Below are 24,425 nucleotides of genomic sequence, written 5' to 3'. Positions count from 1 at the left end.
AGACATTACTTTGCCAACAAAGGTCTGTCTAGTCTAAGCTATGGTTTTTCCAGTAGTCAAGTATGGATGTGAGTGTTGAACTGTAAAGACAGCTGAGTGCTGAAGAATTGATGCTTTTGAACTGTGGTGTTGGAGAGTCCCTTGGACTGCAAGGAGATCCAACCAGTCCATCCTAAAGTAAATCAGTCCTAAATATTAATTGAAAGGACTGATGCTGAAGCTGAAGCTCCAATAGTTTAGCCACCTGATGCGAAGAGCTAACTCATTAGAAAAGACCCTGCTGTTGGGAAAGGTTTAAGGCAGGAGGAGAAGGGGACGACAGAGGATGAGATAGTTGGATGGCATCATTGACTCCATGGTCATGAGTTTGACCAAGCTCTGGGAGATGGTGATGAATAGGGTAGCCTGGTGTGGTGCAGTCCATGGGGTCACAGAATCGGACACGATTGAATGACTGAACAACAACATTGAGAAACCACCCATATACAACATATAAAACTTTATTTTGCAAAAATAAAATGCCATTGAAAAATGGCATTTCAAATTTGACTGAGCCCTCTTCTAATGGGTTATCAAACCCTTTTCCAGACCTTGTGAGAAAATTAATTATCAGGGTATTTTCCTTGGATGACTCATTAGCAAATTTATTTTACTGCCATTTCAATTCAGTCAAAAAGTTAAATATTTACTCAGCTATCCTCTCATCAAGTTAAAGAGATAGTGGTTCAACTCTGAGTGCTGACCTTTCTGTTCTTTCAAACCTATTTTTGCTTACACATACAAGCTCATTGTTTAAATGTTCCTGAACTACTTTAAGTTTACAGCTGTATGAGTCAAGTCCAAACAACAGGTGTGATCGTTTGTGACCTCTAAGAAGCAGATACCAGACTGCAGGAAATTAATTAGGGGAAATGCCTGTGAGAGAAAATTGGGGAAAAGCCAGAGTTGACTATGGTCACCTTCTGACTGGGATGTAGATCTAACCACAATGAAGAAGACAGGGAAAGGAGTAAGGCTAACTGGATGTCTTGGTATGCAGGGAATTGTGCTAAAGTTTGGCAAGGCTGATGATGGAGAGCCAAGTCATGTGTCAGTGGCATCTTACAGCTACCAGGGGTGGGTCTAAATATCACTGCCACAATACGTCCTTGGCTGGAAGGGGCCACTGAGAATTGTGGTCTCTGTACTAACACAGTGATGGATTTCAGCAGCTGGGGCCATTGATCTATTACACCTCTTCACCAGCAAGAGATCGGAAAGATGCATTTTATGACTGTGAGGGAGGCTCCATAGCTAATTAAGGGAAAGTCAAGAAAGAAATGGTTTAGCAAATTTTTGTCACATTAACTCAAGCTCACTGAGTATAAAGACTGCTTTACTTATCGCTGTATTCTATTTGGTACTTATTAAAATATTTTGCATCAAGGAGGTATTCAAAATATATCTTTAAAATTTTTATTAAATTACGTTTCTAAAACTATGGCTCTATATAAATGATTGGAAGTTGGAGGAGAATTGTACTGTTTCTATAGAACTTCTTTATATTAATAGTTACACAGCCAGAAAGTGACAAGGACAGCAGTGGTTACATGAGATGATGTGCAGGCACAGGGTAAAAACCACCAATAGATGGTGGTTCCCTCAGCAGCAGTAGCAAAAGCAGCAGTTTCATCATTTATAGAAAATGTTCTGTTGCCACTATTAGATCCACATTAATTTGCTTTATCTGAAATTCATTTTATCCTCTGCTAGAACCCCAGTTGCATCTGTAGCCTCTGAGAGAGAAAGGAATCACAAGAGAGAGAGAGTACAGACAGAAAGCCTGTAAAGCATGTAGACTCTGATGCCAGACAATCTGGGTTCAAATCTTCCCTCTAATATTCACAAGTTTTTTCACCTGGGGCCAATTTCTTTACCTCTCTTGAGTTTCAGCTTCCACATCTTTAACAAGGGATGGTAATAATATCGACCCCACTAAATATTTGTTTAAAAATAATTAAAAACTAATACAGATTGATTATACTCTTTGCAGCCAAAGATGGAAAAGTTCTACACAGTCAGCAAAAACAAGACTGGGAGCTGACTGTGGCACAGACCATGAACTCCTTATTGCCAAATTCAGACTTAAATTGAAGAAGGTAGGGAAAACCACTAGACCATTCAGGTATGACCTAAATCAAATCCCTTACAATTATACGATGGAAGTAACAAATAGATTCAAGGGATTAGATCTGATAGGCAGAGCGCCTGAAGATCTATGGACAAAAGTTCCTGACATTGTACAGGACACAGGGATCAAGACCACCCCCAAGGAAAAGAAATGCAAAAAGGCAAAATGGTTATCTGAGGAGGCCTTGCAAATAGCTGTGCATAGAAGAGAAATGAAAGGCAAAGGAGAAAAGGAAAGATACACTCATTTAAATACAGAGTTCCAAAGACTAGAAAGGAGAGATAAGAAAGCCTTCCTCAGTGATCAGTGCAAAGAAATAGAGGAAAACAATATAATAGGAAAGACTAGAGATCTCTTCAAGAAAATGAGAGATACCATGGGAACATTTCATGCAAAGATGGGCACAATAAAGGACAAAAATGGTACAGACCTAACAGAAGCAGAAGATATTAAGAGGTGGCAAGAATATACAGAAGAACTGTACAAAAAAGATCTTGATTATCCAGATAATCACAATGGTGTGATCACTCACCTAGAGCCAGACATCCTGGAATGCGAAGTCAAGTGGGCCTGAAGAAGCATCACTATGAACAAAGCTAGTGGAGGTGATGGAATTCCAGTTGAGCTATTTCAAATCCTAAAAGATGATGCTGTGAAAGTGCTGCACTCAATATGCCAGCAAATTTGGAAAACTCAGCAGTGAAACAGTTGGCTTAAAACTCAATATTCAGAAAACTAAGATCATGGCATCTGGTCCCATCACTTCATGGCAAATAGATAGGGAAACAGTAAGAGACTTTATTTTTGGGGGCTCGAAAATCACTGCAGATGGTGACTGAAGCCATGAAATTAAAAGATGTTTGTTCTGCTCCTTGGAAGAAAAGTTACAACCAACCTAGACAGCATATTAAAAAGTAGAGACATTACTTTGCCAACAAAGGCTTGTCTAGTCAAAGCTATGGTTTTTCCAGTAGTCATGTATGGATGTGAGAGTTGGACTAAAAGAAAGCTGAGCACTGAAGAATTGATGCTTTTGAACTGTGGTATTGGACAAGACTCCTGAGAGTCCCTTGGAATACAAGGAGATCCAACCAGTTCATCTTAAAGGAGATCAGTCCTGAATATTCATTGGAAGGACTGATGCTGAAGCTGAAACTCCAATACTTTGGCCACCTGATGCGAAGAACTGACTCATTTGAAAAGACCCTGATACTGGGAAAGATCGGAAGCAGGAGGAGAAGGGGACAACAGAGGATGAGTTGGTTGGATGGCATCACCGACACTGGACATGAGTAAACTCTGTGAGTTGGTGATGGACAGGGAGGCCTGGCATGCTGCAGTCCATGGGTTCCCAAGGAGTCAGACATGACTGAGTGACTGAACTGAACTGAATTGAATATATGTAAAATTGCTTTAAAGAGAGGTAAGCGCAGATTATTAGAGGTGAATTTTAATATACATTTTTTTTGTCTACTAGTGTACATTGACTCAAAATTGGCCTGAGGAAGAAGTCAGAAATAGATTCACACTACAGGAAGAGGCATGAATAATATCTGAAATGAATCCCTTCACACTGTGCGCTTGGAAGAGGAACTAGAAAGAGAGGAGATATTGGTATGAACTGGTAACAGAGTTAAGAAAACATTGCAAGCTAAACTAAGGAGGAAGGAACAGGCCCGGCATTGGTTCCTGGTCTCACCACCATGACCAGCAGGGTTATTTAATTGTACTCATTCTCTGTCTTTTCTCATTATGATGCTTATTGAGCACAAGAATACTTTTAAACACCACTGCAATAATTCCAAGGTTCTACCTACTTTAATTAAGTTCAAGTCTAGAAGATCAGCAGAAGACTAAAAAGCAGTAAGTTACTTATCTTTATAACAACATCATGTGAAAGCTAGGGCATTAAAATACACTGCAAAACTATTGGCATGAGTTCCTAAAATAACTGAGACCTGAAATGAGTTTAGGAATAGTAAGACTTACCAAAGTGAAATAAAGTAGACTGAATAAGGGAAGAAAAACCTGGGAGCATACCTGGATAGCACTAAAGGTTTATAAATGCTTATGACAAAAGAATAGAGTGTACTGAGATTAAGGAATAATCTAGGACTCACTTTGTAAACCTGGCCTTGCATTAGAACTTGAATAATTAGGTTTTAGGACTTCTCTGATAGCTCAGTTGGTAAAGAATCCACCTGCAATGCAGGAGACCCCAGTTTAAGCCCTGGTTTGGGAAGATCTGCTGGAGAAGGGATAGGCTACCCACTCCAGTATTCTTGGGCTTCCCTTGTGGCTCAGCTGGTAAAGAATCACCTGCAATGTGGGAGACCTGTGTTCAATCCCTGGGTTGGGAAGATCCCCTGGAGAAGGGAAAGGCTACCCACTCCAGTATTCTGGCCTACAGAATTCCATGGACTTTTAGTCCATGGGGTTGCATAGAGTCAGGCACGACTGAGCAACTTTTACTTTCAATTAGATTTAAGTAGAATATGTATGGTGCTTCTCAGATGGAGCTAGTGGTAAAGAACCCTCCTGCCAATGCAGGTATTGTTACTAATCAAGGAGGCCAGAAAAGGAAAGAAATGTGTATGTTTCAGTTTGAGTACCAAACTCAATTCACTAGCTGTATCAACAGAGGATGAGATGGTTGGGTGGCATAATTAACACAATGGACTTGAGTTTGAGCAAACTCCAGGAGATAGTGAAGGACAGGAAAGCCAGGTTTTCTGCAGTCCACGGGGTCAGAATTGGACACAGCTTAGCTACGGAGAAGGGAATGGCACGTACTCCAGTACTCTTGACTGGAAAATCCCATGGATGGAGGAGCCTGGTAGGCTGCAGTCCATGGGGTCACCAAGAGTCGGACACGACTGAGCGACTTCACTTTCACTTTTTACTTTCATGCATTGGAGAAGGAAATGGCAACCCGCTCCAGTGTTCTTGCCTGGAGAATCCCAAGGACGGGGAGCCTGGTGGCCTGCCATCTATGGGGTTGCACAGAGTCGGACATAACTGAAGTGACTTAGCAGCAGCAGCAGTAGCTACTGCACAACAACAAGCTGTATCAATATGAGAAAACCACTCAAGCTTTCTGTTCTAAATAGTCTTCATGGGTATCATTTGTCCATGAGAAAGTGGTTTGCATAATATAAAATGCCCTGTCCATATAAATTATTATTGCTATTTGTCTTTAATTATCAACATTTGACCTATGATGCCATTAACACAAATGACATAAAACAGAAACAAGGTTATATGTTGGAGGACAGGGAAGCCTGTCATGCTGCAGTCCATGGGGTTGCAAAGAGTTGGACACCACTTAGCAACTGAATAATAATGAAGATTGCATATTATTTTTGAATTTATATTGTTAAAAGTTAAACATTAGAGGCCATCAGACTGCGATGACTCTAATGCCTTGGTAACCTACATAAGCAAACCTAAATCTAAGCCAGAGTCAATGGGCTTAAATCCATGAAAATGAAACTTAAGAACAACCAATCACAAACAGCCAACTAGGCTTTCCTAAATAAGGCAAATGCTTAAGCTATGGCCAAGCAAATAATTTCCTTGCTTTTCTTCTAAATCTTCCATATTAAAAACCTTCCCCTTTGTGCCTGTAGTAGAGCTACTTTTGGGCTGCACAATTTAAATCAATGTTTGCTTAAGTAAACTCTTGAAAAGTTTAATGTGCCTCGGTTTATCTTTTCACAATATAGTTCACCTTCAATTCCAGTTATCAACTTCATTGAGACAGAATCATTCTCTGGATTTCAAGATGGTAAATGGACTAACCATTTCCATGTCTAAAAGGGGACCAAGAGATTATCTTCCAGTCATCAAAAATAATATTTTCATTAAACTGTGACAGTAGACTTGGTAGACTTGTGACTGCTAAGTCGCTTCAGTCATGTCTGACTCTGTGTGACCCCATAGACGGCAGCCCACCAGGCTCCCCCATCCCTGGGGTTCTCCAGGCAAGAACACTGGAGCAGGTTGCCATTTCCTTCTCCAATGCATGAAAGTAAAAAGTGAAAGTGAAGTCGCTCAGTCGTGTCCGACTCTTAGCGACCCCATGGACTGCAGCCTACCAGGCTCCTCCGCCCATGGGATTTTCCAGGCACGAGTACTGGAGTGGGGTGCCAGTGCCTTCTCTGAGACTTGTGACAGTGATAGTTAAAAGACATTTTACTGACTTGAACATAAGTATGTCATTGTCCATAGTAGGGTGATATATAATATATAATACATATACATATGTGTACATATGGGGCTTCCCAGGTGGCACAGTGGTAAAAGAATCCACCTGCTAATGCAGGAGATTCAAGAGACATGTTCGATCCCTGGGTCAGGAAGATCTCCTGGAGGAGGAAATGGCAACCTGCCTGAAATATTCCATGGGCAGAGGAGCCTGGCAGGCCACAGTCCAAAGAGTCAGACACTACTGAACAACTGAGCACACACACATATCTGAACATACATATGAAGACAGAGTTTTAATTTACTTTTCATTATAAAATCATGCTGACAAAAAGAAAATCTACACATTCCAGGTCAGTTCATTTGGGGTTATCCTTCCTATCCACTGACTGCACAAAACCTCTGCAGGTGCCATTATGGTAGAGTACTACCTGAGATAAAAGAGTACAGGTCAAAATGTACATCACAGGCACTGATTTGACACAAACGCTTATTCTGTTTGATATAGGTCGTATCACAGTTGGTAGTTGCAGTGTTTATTTGAAATTTAAATGCTGATTAAGTGCTTTGCCAGTCCTGTTTTTGCAAACATACAAAGCTAAATATATCAGCTCTCATGAAATCAAGAGGAGCATGCCTAGCATGTCAGGCAGTCATTGTTGTTATTACCAATAAACAAAAATGTATATGTTTCCCCAATCTCAGTGCTGAAATGTGCTCTGTGTTTATGAAGTAAGCTAAAGGAAAAAAAAGAAATCTTTCCAGTTAAGAGTTTGTCAACTCTGGGTCTGCGACATACCTGGGTCTCAACATCTGTCAGCTTTCTGGTCTGCTCTGCGGTCTGAGAGAGGAGGCTGGTCCCTATCTCGAGCATGGTGGCCGTGTGGTTCTGAACTGCATTCTGCTGTATCTGAGCCATCTCCGACTTCATATTTTCCACAATGTAATTCTCAATCTGCAAGAGATGAAGGGCAAAGCATACTACATTATAAGCAAAGCCTTTCGGTTGGAGCATGTAATATTTACAATGACAAAACAAGACACAGCTGGCAAATCAGCCATCTGGCAGAAATCCTCTGCAACTCTGGGAGCTGGGGAAATGGGACAGAGCACACAGGAACACAGTTGCTAACAAACTCCTGATATACTGATGCACATATCTAATCAACACAATCAGCATGGAAATTCCCACTTGGCTAGTGGTTTCTCATTTAACCCTTACAGCAAAGGTGTGAGAGTCACGCATGGATGAACTCACTGTTCTTTTCATTTTATAGGTGAGGAAATAGAATTAGAGAAGGTCAATGATGAGCCTAAGGTCATCCAGCAAAAACTCAACAAAGTAACCAGAATAATTTAAATCTAAATCTTGGTTCTCTGGTCTTTTCATTATTATCATAATGACCACTCAACTTTGAGAATAATTCCACCTCCTCTGTAATGAAAAATAAAAGATTATGCTGGGTTAGAGAAATGGGACAAGTAGTGGGAGGGGGACAGTTATCCAAAACACAAGCCTTTTAAAGGAATATTAAAGTATGGGCAAAAGCATATGAAATGAGCGGCAGAGCCTCAGAGCTTCTCAGTGCTCCTTCACAAAGGGAAAAAAAAAAAAAAAAAACCCTCACTGAAACTATGGTCCATAAGCAGCATCTGCCTTTTTTGCTTTGGGCAACATTTAGTCCTTTATGGTGCCATCTTAGAAAATACTACAGTTGCAAAATAAATAGTACCATAGAGGCCATGAAGAATTACTAAGTGACTTCATATAAGGGAGCCCATTAGGCACCTGGGAGAATACGGCTAAGCACGTGCACTGCTTGAAAAATACAGAAAGAAGCCTGCACTTCCCTCTCAGTGCACTAAATTCTCCCCCAGCACTGTGTGGTGACTACATTTTATTACCCAATTACACATATGGGGAAAACTGCATCCGAGAGAAGTCAGGTCCAAGGCCACACACCACAAAACAGTCAGACTTGGAATTGAGTACTGAAGTCCTTAACTCTCATACCAACACTGTTAACCACTGGAGAGTTCTGCCAAGTCGTGCTTCACAAGCTGGGTTCCAAATCATTAACAGCTACGTGATTTTTACTGATTTGGTGAACCAAAATACATCCCCTATTTTATAATCTATAATAACACTATTGTCATGTAATAAATATAGCCTAAAACTAAATTCTTCTCTGTAAACTTTGGCAGTTCACTTTCTAACAACATCACTTATTTCTATTCCTCAAATGTGAGTCTGCTCCAAGCTAAAGAAAATGAAAGGTAAGAACTAAATTCATGTTATTACTAATAAGTTCTGACCTTGTTTGTGGTCAATATAAGGTAACTCCCCTTCATCCTTTATTACCAAATTAGAAGTAGGGGGAAACAAATTTTTTTTATATATAAAACAATTACAAAATAGATTAGGATACATATCTAGAAATTATCTTAACAATATTTATGTCTCTAGGCTAAATTCAATCTTGGCTTTATTCCAATTGAACTAACATATTTAAACAACAATAGAAGCGTAGAGAACAGAGGGTAGATTGGAGTATCAGACATCTATTGTTTTGGATTCTGCTCATATGTTCCTTTTTTTTTTCTAATAACATCCCTTAACTTTCTTTTGGAATAGTGTCTTTCCTCCTTCACAGCAAATTCTCTGAGTAGAATTGTCCTACCCTAGCTTCAGGGATAGGTACATGTTTGAGCCTGACAAACCACAATGTTCTGCTCTTGCTTGGAGAGAATGAATTGTTCAAGAATGAAAAGATACCATAAGCAAAGCCATTAAGTCTCAGTTATGCAATTCTGTCCAACGTTTACAAAAGAACTTCTTTTTCCTCCGTGGTAAGTTGGTAACATATATGCTTGACACTTGATGTCCCATTTTGCCATCACAAAACCAGTGCCAGCCTAAGAATGAGGCTAAGTCAGAAAGACAGGTAGGTAGGTAGACAGATAGCCAGGTAATAAAAACAGAAGGGTACTTTCAGAGTACCTCAATCCTGTCATGTTTTTAGCCAGATTCATCCTTGGACATGCAGTTGTAAACTGTGTGATGTTCCTTGAGTGAAGTTGCTCAGTCGTGTCCGACTCTTTGCGACCTCATGGACTGTAGCCCACCAGGCTTCTCCATCCATGGGATTTTCCAGGCAAAAGTACTGGAGTGGGTTGCCATTTCCTTCTCCAGGGGATCTTCCTGACCCAGGGAGCAGCCCACTTTTTTTTTTTTTTTTCTTTTGCTTCAATCACATTAATTTAAGTTTCTAACAATGAATGCTTAGCAAAGGAAGCCTCAAGCACGTATTAGCAGTATGCTTCATGCTTATCCAGAAATCTGGGGCAGTATATAAATGTGCATATTCTCAAAAACAGCAGATAAATCTCCATCATGGAGATGATATCTGGCATTTATAGCTGACATTTAGCCATTGTCTACTATGCTGCAGGCACTGAGCTAAGTGCTTTTCCTTTTATGATAGCACTTAAACCCTATAACAATTATATATGGTAGGTATTGTTATAGCCATTTTATAGGTGAGACTACTAAGGCTTAGAAAATCCACAGCTTGCTCAAGAACAAATAAGAATTCAACCCCCAGTGCTAAAATCCATGTTTTTAACCTTTAATCTAGTCATCTTAAGCGCTAGTTAATTACTCTATGAGTTTCCCAGGTGGCTCCAAGAATCCTCCTGCAATGCAGGAGACACAGGAGACCTGGGTTCCATCCCTTGGTCAGGAAGATCCCCTGGAGGAGGAAATGGCAGTGCAGTCCAGTATAATTGCCTGGGAAATCCCACGGACAGAGGGGCCTGGCAGCCTACGGTCCATGGGGTTGCAAAGAGATAGACTCGACCTAGGGACTAAAGAACAGTTAGCCTCTTACCTTGTTCACAAAATGGCAATTTTCTTGAGTAAAAGTGATTTAGACCATCAAAATTATTTTATGCCAGATTCCATGCTTACCAAGAAATTTCAACTAACAACTTGTTTTCCCTATGTAGATTTCTTTCCTGAGTGAATATTCACTAACCAGTGAGTTCTAGTATAGATCTGCTGATACAATTACATCAACTTCTTATGTGGTTGGATAGTGGGAGTCAGTTCCCAGAGTCTGACTTATTCTGGGTGTAGTAATAATCATGTGTCCCAGTCTCCATAGAGGAGGACTCCCTCTGACATACAGTGACTACATCAAGGCTTAGCTGCTTTGTGGTTTATCAATGTTAGATACTATCCATTCGTCTATTCTGCATTACTGTGCCTTTAACTGTAAAAATCAACACCAGCAAATCAAGTATCTGCCTTATGCCAGTATTCATCACAAAGAGCACCCCAATTCTATTGCTGATCCTGTTGTAGAAATAAAGCAGGTCTCCAACCTATCCTAAAATTCTTCTTCGGGCTGCCATGATGAGTAACATGAATCTAATGCTAGCTAATTATTTTTTAATCAAATGGGGCTTCTCTCTCTAATTGTTTTTTAATGTAAAAGGTAATGGCACACTTAAGTAGCAAAAACCAGATGTAGTTGATTTAAACGCTGAGGAGAGAGGCAGAAGTCAAATATACAATGTGTAATTAATAAGGAGGACAACTTTCATCTTATCTCTAAATATTCCTCTGTAGATGTGTATTTGTGAAATCCATCTTCAAGTGCTACATTAGCCGGGTTCTGAAAATATATGCAACAAATTTGATTGTCTTCATATATTCTGTACTGGTTTCAAAATCTGTTTACAGAATATGATGGCTACTTCAAGGTTCCATGTTTTATAAACATCTAAGATGTGAATCTTAAGCGTAGAATTTGGCGGCCACAAGAGCTAATAGGTTATAAAGTAGGAGACTCCCAATCTGACTCATAATATTATTTGACTACAGTGCCACTCTCAGTGTCTGACTCCAGAGCTTTTATAAAGTATAGGCCAAAAAGCTAATAAGAGGATATAGGATGCGATTCAAAATGACACAATAAACAATCAGTGATGATTTTTAAGCAAGGAATTAATGTTACATTTGTAAAGTGATTTTGTGTTTACAAAGAACTTTCATACTCTGTCTGACCTGATTCTTACACCAACCTTAAAAGCAAAGTATTGACTCCATTTTATGATTTAAAAATCTGAGGCTCAGAGGGCTTAGGTGTCTTGTTAGAAAGGAAAGAAAGGACTCAAATCTACCTTCTGCTGTTTCACTAACATCAGAGTTGTGGGAACTGTTCTCCTGTGGACTGGTTGGCTGGTTGACTGATTGACTGATTACATTTTTAGCCAGTTCATTGAGAATTCACTTACTTTTTTCTTTGATAAAAACAAGCACCATTAGAGAGTGACTACTTCATTCCAATTTACTATATTAGAGGGCAAGGTAATTTGAGATGAAGTGACAGATCTCAGGCCAGGTAGTTGGCAAGTTTACTTTGCCAGCACTTTTAATACAATGGGTCATTAAAAATACTCTCATCAGCACCTACCTTTTTTGTCTTAGTATACAGTTTACAATAATGTTTTCTTCCACTGATTTTATTTCTTACAAACTACTGTTTAATATAACAAAAAGTAATAACAACAATGACAACACACTAAGCCTGTACTAAAGCTAGGTATGTATAAGGTTTTACAAATACATAGCTCATCGACTACTTATAATAATCCAGCCATTCTATTATTTTTCTCATTTCACTTATAAGGAAACAGACTCTGGAAGTTAGGCAAATTGTCTATAATCACACAGCAAGTTGGGGTAGAGCCGAGATGTTGCTTTGAAAGAAGCTAGATGGGCCCCCTCAGGATGTGCTCCTTCTAAAGAATGATCACCCATCAAGCACAAGCACACTCTCATGAATGTCACAGACAAATTCTGGTAACACACAATATTCATGCAGGGAATACAAAAATGAAGGCTACAGAATGAACGAGGTGCAAGTGTTCAAGGATAGATAATTTTTCATTTTTTTATTTAATCATTTTCACAGTGGTTGATGCCTGTAATATCCTGGGAAATGTTATAGGTGGTGGGAAAGCAAATATAGAGTCCAGTGTTTGACAAGTAGCATTCTTAAGTAGAGAAAAACAATTTTTAAGAAGTGAAGATTATCAAGACATTTGTTGTTCATTCATAAATTGCATGCCCAAGTCTTTTGCCCAGGGACTAGCAGAGAATTAATGCTATAATTTTCTACTACAAAAGAGAGTTTGGGGAGAGATTTTTTACTGGGCCCTCAAAACTCTTGCCACTTCATGTTCATAAGAATGACAATCTGTGTGAGATTATGACATGTCTTGCATATGAAATGCATTCTCTATCATTTCACTTCAAGAGATCACTTCAAGGAACCTCTCAAACAAGAGCATCTTAAAGCACAAAGAATAGAATTTCCCCATGTAATTCTTAGGAAAATAACATTTTAAGCCCTATAAAAATTGACAAAGGCATTGTACACTTAAAATATGTTGTAGATTAAATGGACTCTCATTGAATGTTGGTGCATATGGTATTACTCAGTTATGGCAAAACAACCATGAAATAAAGTAAAAGGGTAAATATGGGAAAGTAATAAAAAGGTAAATCAATGCAAAAAAATGCCTTAAATGTTGATGCTTTTATCTAATATTGTTGTTTCATAAATCAGTGGCAATACTGAACATGCACCCAAATCTTGGTTTATGGTTTTATAAAAAAAAGATGGCTGAGACCAAATATATTATTTTTAAGAATTTCTATTATTAGAATTTCCAGTATACTGCTTCTTTTATGAAATGGAGAAGCATTATTGTCTTTATAGACAATAGATCCATCAAACTGACATTTGAAATAGTTTCTGTAGTGATATGCGTGACATGAATCTCATTTCTTATTTTGGTATCTGAAAAAATAGTATTCACAGAAGAAAGAAAACCATTAGAATAAGTGAGCTGGAAGAGACATTAAATATTATGAGCTCCAAGAATCTCGTTTTATAGATGTGGTGACTGAGGTTCAGAGAAGTTATAGAGAGCAAGGTGAAACAACTAATTGATGTCAGATGTCGGGCTGTGGCCACTTGGTGTGTGGGAAACTCAACTGTATCAGCAGGCTGAGCCAACAGCAATGGCTGCTGGTGCTGTTGGCTCATCCCACATTTCTTTTCCAGCCTCTTGCTTCTTCCTACTTGCTTTACTTCTGATGGCTCCTAATTTGAGGCTACCCTGTCACAATACTAATTCATGCTTATCAGTTTGGGGGGGTTTAACTTTGCTTTTTGGATTCTACTCTCACTTTCCAGCACTAATACCCACTAGCTGATCCTTAGCCCAGGAGTCTCAGCATCTCCCTGCCTTTTATTCTCCCTATACATCACCCTTCAAATGGAAAAACACTGAGATCCAACCCTTTATTAGTTCAGGCTTATTAATCCTGCACCAGTTCACATTAGTCCTAGCAATATGTGTTGAATGCATCCTATGCACTAAGCCTGGTGCCAGATATTACCAGTACAAAGAGTTGAACCTTCCCAGAAATGATGCTTATAGATTGGTCATTTCAATAGATTAGGTGAATATTCTGATGGAGTTTACTTCTGACTGTATTTCTTCTTATAAATATTTTTTTTTGTAAGAAGAATCTCTCAGCTACTGTAATTAATAATGTTGAGGGGACGTTTGTTACATCCCTCCAACAGAGTAATGGCAAGACCCCTGTTGAGACATATGGAGAAGCTAAGCTTCAAGGGTACCCCAGAAAAATCCCATAAGAATACATTTTTAAATTATTTTTCTTAGTTATGACTCTTTCAAGACCACAATTTTATAGATTCTGAAAGTTGTCATTTCACATAATTGAGTCAGTACCCAGGAAAATCATTCTCTCTTCACATGAACAAATGAGATGTTTCCTGTACCAAAACTCATTTCACTAGCCTGGAACATCTCTTTTGCATCCCACCTTTTCATATGTAGAAAAAGTCAGTCATGAAACTTTAAAAATGTTTATAAACAGCTGCTTAACTTTTCTCTTTACATTTTTTAAAGGGAGATGAAATGTGAAAAATACACTCAACTAGGAGTTGGGTTATCTGGGTTTTAATTCAAGGTACTATTGTTGATTTACTCTGTGACCTTGGACAAGTCACTTAAGCAAACTGGGTTTCAGAGATTCATCTAGAAAGGAAGGGCTGGTTTAGATTATTTTTAATATTGTGTGAAGCTCTCCAATTACTTGATTAAAAACATCCTTTACAAAGTACAAGAGTTTGCAATATTTTAATTTTTATTTATTACAGGAAAGTCAAAATATAGATTATATACCTATGTCTATAAAATATATAATATACATCCTTAATGGCAGTTTTGAAACAATGATACAGGAACACAACAGAAAAGCCCTGATTCAAATCTCTGTTTTGAGATAAAGAGGCAGAATCTCTTATTCCCTTAATCTCCAGGCACCATTCTGTCTGAAATATATTCCCTGTTTTCCTCCCAATACAGCCAGGCTATCTTCCTATGTTTCTTATGTCACTGAATGACATCACCACTACCTTCCCATTCATTCAAGCCATGGAAGTTATCTTTTACTATTCCTTATCTTCATTTTCTACATTCATTCAGCATTAGATTGCTTTGCTTCTGATTCCTGAGGGGTGCTTAGGTCCATTCCTCTCCCTCATTCCCTTTCTCCCTACTATATCTCTTTATCCTCATTAGTACTGACTTAGGTCAGATTCTTGCCATTTTTCTTCCAGATTTGTTAATGGCCCCATAACTGATTTTCTGACTACAGGCTTGCTTCCTTCAATCCATCATCCAGGCTTAATAAAAGGGATCAGTTCAGTTCAGTTCGCTCAGTTCAGTTTGCTCAGTCGTGTCCGACTCTTTGCGACCCCATGAATCACAGCACGCCAGGCCTCCCTGTCTATCACCAACTCCTGGAGTTCACTCAGACTCACATCCATCGAGTCAGTGATGCCATCCAGCCATCTCATCCTCTGTCATCCCCTTCTCCTCCTGCCCGCAATCCCTCCCAGCATCAGAGTCTTTTCCAATGAGTCAACTCTTTGCATGAGGTGGCCAAAGTACTGGAGTTTCAGCTTTAGCATCATTCCTTCCAAAGAAATCCCAGGACTGATCTCCTTCAGAATGGACTGGTTGGATCTCTTTGTAGTCCAAGGGACTAAAAGGGATAGACTAATCTAAAACACAAAATTGGCTTTGCCACGCCACTTCTTAAACTCTTTCATAGCTTCCACCATCTGCACATAAAGTCACAACTCCTTAATCAGCACTGAAGAATACTTATGATCTGGACTTGGCTTCCCTCGCCCTACATGTACCTTATGCTCCAGATATACCAAATTATTTGTCTTTTTCTAAACATTACTTTATTTTGCTTCCATGCCTTGGCATATAGTTTGCAGTAACTAGAATGTTTCTTTTCTATCTCTTTCTCCCTTTTCCTGGGTGAAGTCCTGATTTTCAATATTGGTTCAAATATTTTCTCCTCAAGGAAACTTTTCATGAATCTCCTCTCATGGGTACTTAGAGAGTATCCTGAGATTCCTTTTTCCAAAACAGCATTGCCCACACCCCAGGACACCATTAGTTCCTTGATGGAAGCACTATCTTGTTGAGCTTGGTATCCCTTACTACCTGGCACAAAGTGAGTCCTCAATAATATATAGATAAATGAATGAATGAATGAACTTCAAATGAAAATACTAACAGCTTCCAATCGTGAACTCGGTTTAGTTACTTCTTCCTGACAGTATGAAATATCACAGTACCAATTCTTAGTAATGTCTTTTTGTATATCAATGGGACCAATGTAAATGATGCAGAAGTAAAAAGGTCTGAAGACAATATTCTCACTCACTGAATCATATAATCCTACTTTATTTTCTTGTTATCTTCTCTACTTTTCTCAATCATCTATTATGGATAATTATTTAAATTAGGTTAAATACAGTAAACACATTGAAAATGAACCATGTGTTAATCACTGGGCTATACAATGAAAGCAAAAGAACCAGTAAACCCTGACTCTCATGACCAAGGCTGTTCATAATGCAAGTGTGTCACAAGTGCTGGCATGAAGGTACAAATGTCCTGCCTGCCTGCTGGGGTAGGATGAAGGAAGGAATGCCTTTTCTAAAAGGGAATCAAGAACATCCTCCCAGAGGCAATCCCATATGAATATGGCAGGGAGGGCACACATTTCTTATGTTTGCCTTAATTCACAAAAATATGACTTGGAAAACCTGGAGGATGGGAGGATAAAGAAGGAAGCCAGGAGGACTGTGACAGTATGAAAACTGCTTGTTTGGGTAAGGTGACTTTCCTGACCATTTCTTGGAATGTGCTGTTCAGGAAATCAAGAGATAAATCAGTCAGAAGCATGGACATGCCACCAAGGCCACACACACAAGGCAAGGGCATGCTATCAGATTTTTAATATGAGATTCATTGGAAGGCTCAGGGAGATAATATCTTTGCCCTTAACTAAATTTCCAAACATACTAAGCATAAAATTCACTCTTTATAATAAAACATAAAAGTGCATCTTATGTATATGTGTATGTGTGTGTATTTGCTTGCACATATATGCTCTCACACACATTTATTCTTATACTCTCAACCTACATGTTGTCAGGTTTACATTCATACTCTGGTTCCATTCATTTCACTGTAGTTTGTTTCATTAAAAATCCATTTAAAATAACTAATGGATCACTTTCCTTTGGATGAGGTATGTTTCATGTCAGATCTAATCAGTATAGATAATGCCTGTTAAACTGTCAAGGACAACTTCAGCATTCTGCCCAACAATCGAGAAACCTTTCTCCCAAATTCAAATATACGCTTAGATGACAGAAAAAAGAGAAGAACCACAAAGCAACTTTGTATACATGGTTTTATATCAGTAAAAGTATAGTTTTTAACTAAAGAACATATTGTTTCAAACAGAAAACTGCAAACAACTTCCTTTAAGTTAATGCTTTTTAGTTTCTTATCTGGAATGAAATTTACCCTCCTGCAAGCTCAGTTGGTAAAGAATCTACCTGCAGTGCTGCAGACCCAGGTTCAATCCCTGGATCAGGAAGATCCCCTGGGATGGAAATAGCAAACCACTCCAGTATCCTTGCCTAGGAAAATCACATGCACAGAGGAGCCTGGTGGGCAGAGCTCCATGGGATGCAAAGAGTTGGGCATGACTGAGTGACTAACATTTTCAACAAGCTACATCAACGCATCTGGTTCACTTACAAAAAGAAAGCTTTGGCATCTGGACTAGAGACCACCCCAACAGATGGTAGGTTGTGGGGAGCTGATAGGGTAAAAGAGACTCTCCATGGAATAATTCTAAGAAACATCTTCTGCAAACTACATTTTTCCTCCTATGACAAATGGCTGTGATGCAAACAAGTAGCTTATGATGTTCATTTTTTAAAGGAAACCTTCTGCGTTAAATGAAAACATGGCAAGAGAGATCATGCAATCCAAATCCTTAGCAGATGATAAAAGATACACAGTAACAACAATGGAAAAGCCTTAATGATTAAAGAATTTATAGATTTTAAGAAATACCGTTTCAGTTCAATTCAGTTCAGTCACTCAGTCGTGTCCAACTCTTTGCAACCCCATGAATTGCAGCACACCAGGCCTCCCTGTCCATCACCAACTCCCAGAGTCCACCCAAACCCATGTCCATTGAGTCAGTGATGCCATCCAACCATCTTATCCTCTGTCACCCCCTTTTCCTCCTGCCCTCTATCTTTCCCAGCATCAGGGTCTTTTCCAATGAGTCAGCTCTTTGCATCAGGTGGCCAAAGTATTGGAGTTTCAGCTTTAACATCCTACCAACGAACACCCAGGACTGATCTCCTTTAGAATGGACTAGTTGGATCTCCTTGCAGTCCAAGGGACTCTCAAGAGTCTTCTTCAACACCACAATTCAAAAGCATCAATTCTTCGGCACTCACTTTTCTTTATAGTCCAACTCTCACATCCATACATGACCACCGGAAAAACCATAGCCTTGACTAGATGGACCTTTTGGACAAAATAATGTCTCTGCTTTTTAATATGCTGTCTAGGTTGGTCATAACTTTCCTTCCAAGGAGTAAGCGTCTTTTAATTTCATCTAGTAGGTAGAAAAATACCATAATTTTACTCTGATGTTTCATACAAAATTGCAAGGTATTAGCACATAAAATCTAACCTTATTCCAATAAAACCCCTCACAATAAAATCCCTCTGTTCAACATTCTGATGTTTTAGGCTATTACTTTCCCATATGTGCTGTTTCTTTTTTCAAAATACAGTTGCTCTATCTGCTTTTCTTATTTTCTATAAATCTCTCAAGTTTATAATTGCTTTTTAAAATTAACTTTTATCTGCTTAATTGTGGCAAAATTAATGGTAAGAGCATGTGTGTATGTATGTATGTACGTGTGTATTTCTCCTATATATGGAATTCCTCAATGGAATGTACAATAAGCTTGCACAGGCATAAAACTGTCAAAGTCATTGTATAATACACATTCCAAAGCATTCCATGTGAGGTCTACCTAATTTTTCATGAATAATATTTGTTGAGTAGTTTTTATTTAAATTACTTTTGGTCCATGTACTAGAAAGATTAGTAGGCTGGAAATAGTCATTCAAAGCATAAGAAAGGGATAATGATTGCTGACATCTTATAAATGAAATAAAATCCCCATTTTTCGTCACTTTGATCAAAGAACAGCAGACACTGGACATTGTTTCTTCTTTCACAAAGACCGTTCTGGTACCCTAGTGATGCTTGTTACATCTCAAGTGTTTTTGGAAGAGAGCCCAAATTACCATTACAATGAACTAGTCTCTCTTAGAATTAACCTCATACCACAAGAAAGAATGACACTGAGCATGAGTAACTGTTTAAAAAAGCTGCTCCCATTACTGCATGCATTGCCAGAAGAATTCTGTGAAAGTTTGTTTTAAAGACTCACTCATCTAGTTTTGCAAGCTGCAGATCACCTCAAAGTGTTCCTTTTGATTTCATTCCATCCCCAACAAGCAATGACCACCCCAAACTACTTTTCATTAGCTGAAACAAGGCTGCTCTAACTCACTAGAAAGACTAAATCTTGGAAACAAACTTAAAAATATTTTTAAAATCATGACACATTATTAATAAACACAATAAAGATACCATTAAAACTTAGCAGATGTCATATTTTGACATATTTGCTTTGAATTTGTTTTTTTATTATGAAATAAAATGTTATCTAAAAACACCCCCTCCAAACTCGCACCAAAATTAACCATTATCCTGAAGTTGATGTGCATTTATATTACATAGATATATACCAAAATAATGTTATACTGTCAAGTATAATTTCTAGACTTACAAAAATATTACCTTATTGTGAAAGTGAAGTCGTGTCTGACTCTTTGTGATCCCAGGCTGCAGCCTACCAGGCTTCTCTATCCATGGGATTTTTCAGGCAAGAATACTGGAGTGGGTTGCCATTTCCTTCTCCAGGAGATCTTCCTGACCCAGGGATTGAACCCGGGTCTCCAGCATTGTAGGCAGAAGCTTTACCATCTGAGGCATCAGGGAAGTCCCTTATTGTATGGCTTCTTAAACTCTTACTTTTTAATCAACATTATGTTTTTGAGACTTAGCCATATTAGTAGACTTTTTAATCAACATTATGTTTTTGAGATTTAGCCATATTAGCAGTGTACTTTTTATTATGCATCGTAAGACTGAGTCAGATTTAGTAATTTCAACTGCTAATAAAACAGTCTTATATCTCAAGGCTTATCTTACCCAGAAGAAAGGAGTTCAAACTCTAATCAGATCCATTACCCTGAGTTCTAGCTCTGTCACAAGAACAAAGTGTTTCTTAGCATCTCACAAAGCCCCTAGGATTTCTTCTTTAAGGAGAAGAAAGAAAGCTGCATGATGAATCTTCTCACATTTATAGACTGTATCTCAAGGATCCATACCAATAATTTTTATCTTTGGCAAATAGTTATTTCCCAGAGAGAGCAATTACAGTATTGAGAAAAAGAGGAAAAAGGAAACAAGTTACCAAAATTAAAATTCACTCTATAGTCCTACTCAAGCATAAATTACTACATTAAGATATTAAAATAACCATGACATAAATTATAATGACAGTTCTCCCAACTTCCTAGGGAGTTTTTCACTGAATGGACTGTGTAGTCTAGATTTTAAGGTATAAAGTGATGAAAAAGTACCAGCTCTCCAAGGCTTAAAAAGACCCTTCTATTTAACATAACAAGTAGTATACAAATGCTATATGTAGTATGTTCTCCATTATGGTAAGTGTATTCAGGTACACATTTGTATGCATTGGAAAAAGAAAAGAAACACTGAATTGTGAACAATGTATGTCTCTGGCTGATGGGAATACAGGTGAATTTTATTTTCTTCTTAAAATGCTTTGATATTTTCTACTTTCTTTAAGAAAGTAACAATTTTATTTTATATTCAGAAAAAGACGTAAAGAACGAGAGAAGAACACTAAAGATATTAGAATGCATTCATTCAGCGGGAAACTTATAAACATGTGGCAACTTAGGGGAGGCTGAGTTAGATCAAACCTGTATCCACAGATATGCCACTGGTTCCATTGCTTTTTTTCTTTTATCTTTTTCCTTTAGGGCTGTTCTTTATCCACCCATCCCCAATTCCATGGCTTCAAAAGAACTAAAGAAAACAAATAAACAGAAGAAAACAAAAGAGCAGAAACAGTCACAGGTAGTTTCTTTGAAGGGGAAGGGTTTTGTGGAAAGCTTAGAATAGCAGCTGTCCTTTATTGAGCCCTTCCTATGTCAATAGGGCTTCCCTGGTGGCTCAGCTGGTAAAGAATCCATCTGCTATGCGGGAGACTTGGGTGCGATTCCTGGGTTGGGAAGATCCCCTGCAGAAGGGAAAGGCCACCCACTCCAGTATTCTGGCCTGGAGAATTCCATGGACTGTATAGTCCATGGGGCCGCAAAGAGTCAGATACGACTGAATGACTTTCACTTCACTGTGTGTCAATGAGCTTTAATTATTCCTCACAGCAGTCATTTTGAATAGGTATTGTTACCATCTTATATTGGTAAAATGGTAAAACTGAGAAATTAAGGGATGTGATCAGGGTCAAAGAGCCCAAATGCTAGAAGTGGTAGTCTGTCTTGATACCTGTCCGTTTTCTTTCCACTTCAGTTGGCTTCTGGTTCGTGGTTAGTGCAAGGATTACAAACATGCCATTTGCTGCCCAAATTCATCCAGCTGAAGCTAGCACTTTGGCTAGCACTTTATTCTTTAAGTATGTGACTTCTCTGGTGGCTCAGATGGTAAAGTGTCTGCCTACAATGGAGACCCGGATTCAGTCCCTGGGTTGGGAAGATCTCCTGGAGAAGGAAATGACAACCCACTCCAGTACTCTTGCCTGGAAAATCCCATGGATGGAGGAGCATGGTAGGCTACAATCCGTGGGGTCGCAAAGAGTCAGACATGACTGAGCAACTTCACTTCACTTTATTCTTTAAGTATAGTTTCAAGACCTTTATCCAGAACTCATAATCTCCAATTAACCTATCTCTCTTTTACTTTAAGTTACTAAGGGAAGCTGTCCTGATCCTAAAGCCATTAGAGTTGCCACTAGTGTGCGGGAATGGGGAAAATAAGAGCACTTAACAATCATCACCTTCCAATGGTAAAACACAGCAACAACTCTTCATTCACTGTTCTCCATTTTTAAATAAAATGAAAAATCCCCTTCACCACTATCATGCTGAGGAATACTGAAAGAATGATTGGGCCGACATGCAGTAGGCTTCCCTAAACCCACCTAAACTCTGAAGCCTTTCTAAACTGAACATGAAGTAGTAATTTTATATGACAAGGTGACTCTTTCCTCAGCTCCATGACGATATGCTTTTTATTGCCTCATTAATTATCCTTACTGAAAAGTATTAGTGTTTTCTTTCATTTACTCAACCAAAAGAGATACCAACTTCCTATAGCATATGGATTAGTATCATGTCATTCTCCGGTTCATTATTCTATTACCTCTTCAAAGCAACACAAATGCCAAGTGAAATGCTTAATCTAATGTTCATATAATCATTGAAAGCTTATTATATACTATAATATTGTGATTTAAAATAAGCTTACCAATAAATTTTCAACAAAACTCTTCAAACAAGCCTCTTTTTAGGTTGCTTTTGAAGTTATTAAAACTGGTTGAACTATATATAAATTAAAATTTCTGAATTAAATCTTTGCTCAAAAATTTTCAGTTGTTAAAACTAAAGGTATATTTACAACTAAATACACTTACTGTATCTTGCAGATATATATATCTGTAAAATAATGAATCAGAATATATATATATATGATACAGTAGTAGACTAATTGTTTCCTTTTAAAAATGTCACATCTTATCAAGTAGGTGTAAGATTATAGATAATAGATTACATACCAACAAAGACATAAAGGACATGCACAGATGTGGGTGTGTAATTACGTATGTTTACATAATATAAATATATATATATATGTATGTATATACTTTATTATGTGAGAAAAACCCAGTTAGGTAAACATCTCTTGAGGCACTTTTATATGTTTTGTATGTTAAGAAGTCTTGTATCATGAATATAAGATGCAAAATATATAGTTCTTGACTAGTCCTTGTCTAGTGAGAAAGACAGTATATAAGCAGACATTATTTAATGTGGTAATGATTAGAATATAAATTGCCTATACAGGATTGTGAAATATATACCCCAAGTTTATGAAATCCATTACAGTTTTATTCCACATACTCATACAGAAGAAATAATTTGGTAGTTTTCTCAGTTAGCACAATGTGACTGAGCACAAATATAATTTGCAAAATGCACATGTTTAATCAGCCTCTCTTCTGTTCTGATGTGAATTCCCACCCAGGACTGATTTCTGTCAGCATTCACAGTTTTATCATGGCTTTTTATATTAAAATTATATCAGCATCATTATTTCCAGGAAACCATGAAACTCCAAAATTACATATCCTAGGATGTCAGAGGTCTTTTACATTCTTGACTTCTTAAAGCCAAGCATTTTCATGCCACAGCATGAGATATGTTACATTAAAAATTTAAGGAGTTTGCCAGAAAATCATCATCATAGCAGGATATCATACATTTGTTTTCTTACAACATTTTCATCTGTAGAAATGGAGAATAAAAAAATAGGCTAACTTCCACCAAAGAAACAGTGAATTAGAGCTCACAGCAGAACCAGAATTCTTGCTGTGCCTTTTCTAAATCCAGAGTCCAAAGTCTGTACTAATACACATCTACACATGATGTCTATTAGCCCAGATTTAAGGGTTTCTCCTATCAACAGTTAAGATTCATTATGGCCTATCTGACTTCTTCCAAAGAGGAAGAAAGCTCTTGGTAAACCTACATAAGCAGGTGGAACCTTACAGGGTGCTGGGTAATCTTTAGCATAGTGTTACGGGCTTTCCTCGTGGCTCAGAGGGCAAAACGTCTGCCTACAATGCGGGCGACCTGGGTTTGATCCCTGGGTTGGGAAGATCTCCTGGAGAAGGAAATGGCAACCCAGTCTGGTACTCTTGTCTGGAAAATCCCATGGACGGAGAAGCCTGGTAGGGTCGCAAAGAATCGGAGACAACTGAGCAACTTCACTTTTGTTTTCACAGAGAGTTCCCAGGATGTATCATCAGGAGATCTGGGTGATTTTTTTTTCACTTATCAGCCATACGAACTGTATAGTCTTTTTCTCCTCTGAGATAAATATTTCTCATCAGGAAAATCATCCTGTTAATTATACCTGTCCTAAGTATCTCATAAGTTTGTTGTCATGATCAATGAAATAAGTATGTGAAAACACGTGGTCAGCTCTAAGATGCTATACAAATGACAGATACTTATACTTTGGTTGAGAGTCAAGTTAGGAGAAGCAGTCTGAAAATCTATTAGAAGTGAAAATTCTCCAGTGTAAATATATATATCTCAATGAGAAGATAATTAATGGTTCAAACTAGCC

The 24,425-nt window shown here is 38.2% G+C and overlaps 1 protein-coding gene across 1 annotated transcript in view; it reads right to left on the bottom strand.

Moving 5' to 3' along the window:
- ANGPT1 (angiopoietin 1) overlaps nt 1-24,425 on the bottom strand; it is a 302,210-nt gene that overhangs the window by 110,444 nt on the left and 167,341 nt on the right. Inside the window, exon 2 of the mRNA XM_027561317.1 lies at nt 7,176-7,331. Coding sequence (XP_027417118.1) covers nt 7,176-7,331 — 156 coding nt within the window. The remainder of the gene's footprint in view (nt 1-7,175; nt 7,332-24,425) is intronic.

Source organism: Bos indicus x Bos taurus, chromosome 14 (genome assembly GCF_003369695.1).
Source record: "Bos indicus x Bos taurus breed Angus x Brahman F1 hybrid chromosome 14, Bos_hybrid_MaternalHap_v2.0, whole genome shotgun sequence".
Classification (NCBI taxonomy): Eukaryota; Metazoa; Chordata; class Mammalia; order Artiodactyla; family Bovidae; genus Bos; species Bos indicus x Bos taurus.
This window is presented reverse-complemented; position numbering and strand designations above follow the sequence as displayed.